Consider the following 4,697-nt stretch of genomic DNA (forward strand, 5'->3'; position numbering starts at 1 on the left):
TGATCTCTGCTGATCCGAGAAGTGGACCTGTAAGAATGATTTGTTACGCTTTCTGTGTTTTAATGCAGGCCAGCTTTTCTGTAACACAGAGCCCTTTGGTTGGAAGCGTGCCATCAACTCCTGGATCAGGTAGATGTCCTGTCAAAACAGATAATCGGCTCTCTTACTGCTTTCCTCAATAGACAAAAATCATTGCTGCATCAGCTCCTTGCTAATTTATGAAGGAGTGGCATCTTTCTTTACTAGCTTTGCAAAAGGTACGTGGATGTGAAATACTTTTCCACTTTGAGAGCGACTGAATTGCAATCAACTTTACTTACGCCTTCTTCAAAATGTGTTGTTGAACTGAGCACAGAGGTGGTTGTACTTGAGTGAAGCCACTGAGACGGATGGGTCTTCTTCCATCTTCATAAAGTTTCCTATCTTCTGTATGAACCTGTGGCTTCTTGCTAAGCTTAATTGTGCTGCCTTGTTCCTGTTTGGGGTCTGTGTTCAGCTGCTGGTGTCCAGGGCTGAAGGGGAAAGTTAGGGTGTGAGTCATAAAATTTCCTAGCGTGCTTGCAGACGTGAAGGTCGGGTTGATTTGCTGGTTGTCTGTGTCTGCAGGTGAATCTCCCCCAGGCTCTTCCATAAGCAAATGAAATGCTTGCTACTGACTTGATTCTTTCCGTGTAGGCTCCTAAGCTTGTCTGTCTGGCAAAAGTAATTTGTGAAAGAATGCCATTTCAATTTGACAGCTTCAAGTATGTTCGGTCCTGCAAGCGTTGGGCAGCCTAGGAAGACGACTCTTTCTCCTGCTCAGCCAGATCCTTTTCATACTCGAGGTGATTCCCAGAGGTCAGAGGATCAATGGGATGCCGCATGGGTAACTGTATTTGGGTAAGTGGATTTCCAAAGTATTAGAAAAATCAGGGCTGAAATCTCGGCAACGTGTGGAAAGAGGTACTTGGACGTGCTCTTTTCTGGCATTCCTAGGTTCTGCCAGAAATACAGCTGTGGTTAAAGCCAGTAACTGCACCGATGTTAGTGAAGCACCTGAACTTAAGCTGCCTGCTATTTTTTTTTCAAGTTCGAAAGGCAGCCTTCTAACCATCGAGGTGTGGTGAAGTAAAAGAGCCTAGCTGAGAATATTCCTCAAGTCGCTGCTTCTGAAATGGCACGAACGCCCTTGGCTCTTTTGGATTTCTGAAAACCCTTCATAGGGTTCTGTTGTAGCACCAGACTCCATAAACTACTCATTGTAATTTTTTGCATATTTTTTCCCATGTTTCAGATTTCCTCAAGCATCAGCTTCCTATCTTCTTCTACGGTTTGCTCAGTATGGAAACATATTAAAGCATGTGGTATGTCTTAGCTTGAGATTAATTTCTGAAAAGCTTCTGGCTCGTTCTTTAAAAGGCTGAGTGTCACAGTTGTCCCTTAATCTCACCTAGGTGTCCGACACAGGAAACTGGATGCATATTTGCTATCAGTCTAAGCTTCAAGCCCGGAAAGCCTTAAGCAAAGATGGGAGAATTTTTGGTGAATGTATCAGGATTGGTGTCAAGCCGTGTACAGATAAAGTAAGTTAACAGTTGTTTTTATTGAAGTAGAAGGCACTGTGGTTTTGGGCTTCCTCTTTATTTCTCCCGACGTCTTCTATATTTTCGGTTTTGAATTGCAAAGCCTAGGAAGTTAACTTCTGTGGGCAGAGTCTCTTCTACCTTACATAAGCGTTTGGCAAAATTTCCTGCCGAGAAGGTTCACGATTGGAAACTTCTGTGCTGCTTGGAAGTCACCCTGCCCCCACCAAACCATGTTCCTTTCTCTTCAATAGTGGCTGGAGTGGGGCTGGCTGTATTTCAAGCTAATTTGATCACGGGCTATTAGTTTTTAGGCGTCGACAGTGCTCTGCCCATGAATTCCTGCAACTCTTTGCATTGGTTACCGTACAGGTGCGGGCTTCTGGTAGGGCTTCTGGTCTCTTCTTACCTTCTTTGCTGTTTTGGCGTCCAGTTTGTATCAATGACTGAATTGCCCAAAAGCTGAAACTCGAGAAGCAACGATCCAAGGCACGTAATTGTCAGGTCTCTGGTCTTTGTTCTTTGAATTTTCTGTCTCTTGTGCACGGTGTGTCCACTTTCAAATAGCAATGAATAAGCCCATAATCCTTAACCTGTATTTTTGGAGGCAAGGGAGAATTCTGGAGACTAATGCGTTTGTGGGTTTGGCGTTAGTCTGTAAAGCTCGTCCTTGCAATTGGCAACTAGATAGCATGGCTTTGACAGGAGTGCTTGGGCTTCTGATTTAAAAGGAGCAGTTAGTTGCCCGGCTCAGTGCCCCTTGTGTTGAGCAGAGCGAGCTGCCGCCCCCACTGGAGACTACTCCTGTCCTGTGTTTTGGATAGCCACCTCCTGCCAGATGTGCTGCTGGATTCCTGTTGTCTTGAGGCTGGTTGAAGGCTCTTCTCCGCTGAGTTGAAATGTGGCAAATTGGGTCTCCCCAGGCTGGTTGTCATTTCCCACCTTGTTTGCTCTGGGCTCTTGGGGAACTCGTGGTTCCCATCAAGTCACTCGCTGCCTCTTCCATTTGACGTGCATTCCCTTCTAAACACCAGCTTACAGAAACGGAGCCTTCTGACTGCTTTCTAGCGTTTGGTAAGGGGACTGAGTGAAACTCCTTGGCAAACTGAATCTGAGCCAAGAGCTGCAAGCTGGTAAAGGATTGGAGTCGCTCCTGTAGGGATCGGGTCAAAGATTTTGAGAAGTATTTAGAAAGAGGTGGTTATGCTGCGTATGTTCAGCTGGGCCTGAGAAAAAGATACTGCTTGAGGCTTGCTGCAAGTCTGACAATTTTTCTATTTTCTCTCTACTCTTTCAAACTTGGCTGCCACTGAGTACGTGCAGGGAAGAGATTTCAAGCTTCCACTGCTTCGCAATGGCATAATGCAACGTATCAATGCTTGCGGTGGGGGAAATGCTTGGTGGTGCTCTGTACTGACAGGCAACGTACCCGTGGTCTTTGCTGACTTTGAGATGCGAAGATACGTTATCAAACGATCCTAGATAATAGTTCTAGATAATAAGGGTTGAAATACAGCTTTTTAGTATCTGTTTACATTATGTCATGCCTCTTTTTAAGACTGTGATGGAAAACTTTGCAAGAAGCTCTGCGTCCCCGATGTCTTCAGTTTTCACTCCACCTACAAAATCCGTGGCCAGCACACCAGTACAGCCTGCAAACTATACGACAAGGTTCCCCACAATGAGACCTCTCGTACCACCATATAAAGCCTTCGCTAGTGACTACCAGGTAAGTTAAGGGGAACAGAAGCGTGTGTTTCTGTGTGCTGTCTCCTCTTAGTTGTATGAGGCTGTACGCACGTTCACTTCAATGTGAGCTTAGCCTTCACCTTTTCCTCCTGTCATTTCTTTCAAGATGTGTTTCAAGTACAAACTCTCTCTGTTCAGTCTCAAAAATAATAATAACAATAGCAGTAGTGATGACGATAATAATGATGATAGTAGGAATCAAATAAAGCGATTGATGACTTGACGTGATTCCAGAGGTTTTGAAAATCTTTCAAACCTATTTTGTCAAAATCTAGTAACACTTTGGAAAAGAAAAAAACCCTGTGTATTTTAAAAAGAATTAACTGTGTGATCGCTGATTCTCTTTTCTCTCTTCCTCTTTCCCGCTGCCTTCTAGGTGTTTTTGGACGGAGAATCTCCTAGGAAAGGTGAAAGTATGGCATTTTAAACAATGGAATATGTGTTTGGCTGGTAACACACAGGAGGGAGTAAAACACCGAGTTGGTCAGGGTTTGAAGTAGGCTACTGGCATCCGTGGTTAGTTGTATAACTACTGGTGGCGGTATTTTAACTTACGTCTCACCTGTTATGCCTTCAGTTAATTCAGCAGATATGTAGCTTGCACTTTGAAGGCTGGTAATGTAGACGTGATTTTAAAAACTGAGTAGGTGTAAAGAGAAGTGCTTTTTCCCCATTTGTGCTCTATTGTGTGATTGTAGAAAACGTATCAGCACTGACCATTTTTTTCCCTCTGTAATTACTTTCTGTAAATTACTTCCCAGTAAGTTGGAAATGTTTAAAATGGGGGCTTTGTTTCCCGATGCCTTTGAACTTATTTTTTCTTTGGTTGTGTTTTGTTTTTTTGTTTTGTGTTTTTTTTTTTTTTTGAAAGGTGGTGGACTCCTTGGAGGAAGAACACTGTGCACAGCTGGCTCCCCAGGACTGGGACTGTTCTTAGTATTTGTGATGTTAATGTTTTTTTTAGCATTCATTGCTGTTTTATAATTATCTCTGGCATCATGTTCTCAATGTCATAGCAACTTTTTAACTCGTTGTTTTATAGATAAAGCTAAATAAAGTTAAGTTTTTCCTTGTATTGTTTTTTAAATGGCTGTGAGGACGTTTTTCTGTAATGCATATAAACTGTGCTTCTATCAACAGAGTCATATTTTCCACTTCTTGGGAAGTAAAACTCAAGGGATCAGGGCCAGCCAGCATGGGTTTAGGAAAGGGAGGTCCTGCTTAACCAACCTGATCTCTTTCTGTGACCACGTGACCTGCCTTCTGGGCGCGGGGAAGGCTGTGGACGTTGTCTATCGGGGAGGCCGATACCAGATTTGCGTGGCCGCACAGTCAGCGTGTGGGAATATTTGTCTGTGTTCTTCTCTGAGCAGTATGAATGAGTAG

At 43.7% G+C, this 4,697-nt stretch overlaps 1 protein-coding gene across 1 annotated transcript; it reads left to right on the plus strand.

Annotated features, from left to right (window-relative positions):
• Positions 1-861: 861 nt before the first annotated feature.
• On the plus strand, positions 862-4,398 carry LOC134520927 (nucleoporin NUP35-like). Its single transcript, XM_063346810.1, has 4 exons — positions 862-879; positions 1,434-1,562; positions 3,121-3,291; positions 3,688-4,398. The coding sequence occupies exons 1-4, from the start codon at positions 862-864 to the stop codon at positions 3,736-3,738; spliced, it is 369 nt and encodes a 122-aa protein (XP_063202880.1). The 3' UTR covers positions 3,739-4,398.
• The last annotated feature ends 299 nt before the right edge of the window (positions 4,399-4,697 follow it).

Source organism: Chroicocephalus ridibundus, chromosome 9, assembly GCF_963924245.1.
Source record: "Chroicocephalus ridibundus chromosome 9, bChrRid1.1, whole genome shotgun sequence".
Lineage (NCBI taxonomy): Eukaryota > Metazoa > Chordata > Aves > Charadriiformes > Laridae > Chroicocephalus > Chroicocephalus ridibundus.

What these genes read in the sequence shown, in the direction of transcription:
- LOC134520927 (XM_063346810.1), top strand. An exon ending in TCAAGCCGTGTACAGATAAA is followed by an intron (nt 1,563 to 3,120) that starts GTAAGTTAACAG and finishes CCTCTTTTTAAG; the next exon opens with ACTGTGATGGAAAACTTTGC. An exon ending in CCTTCGCTAGTGACTACCAG is followed by an intron (nt 3,292 to 3,687) that starts GTAAGTTAAGGG and finishes GCTGCCTTCTAG; the next exon opens with GTGTTTTTGGACGGAGAATC.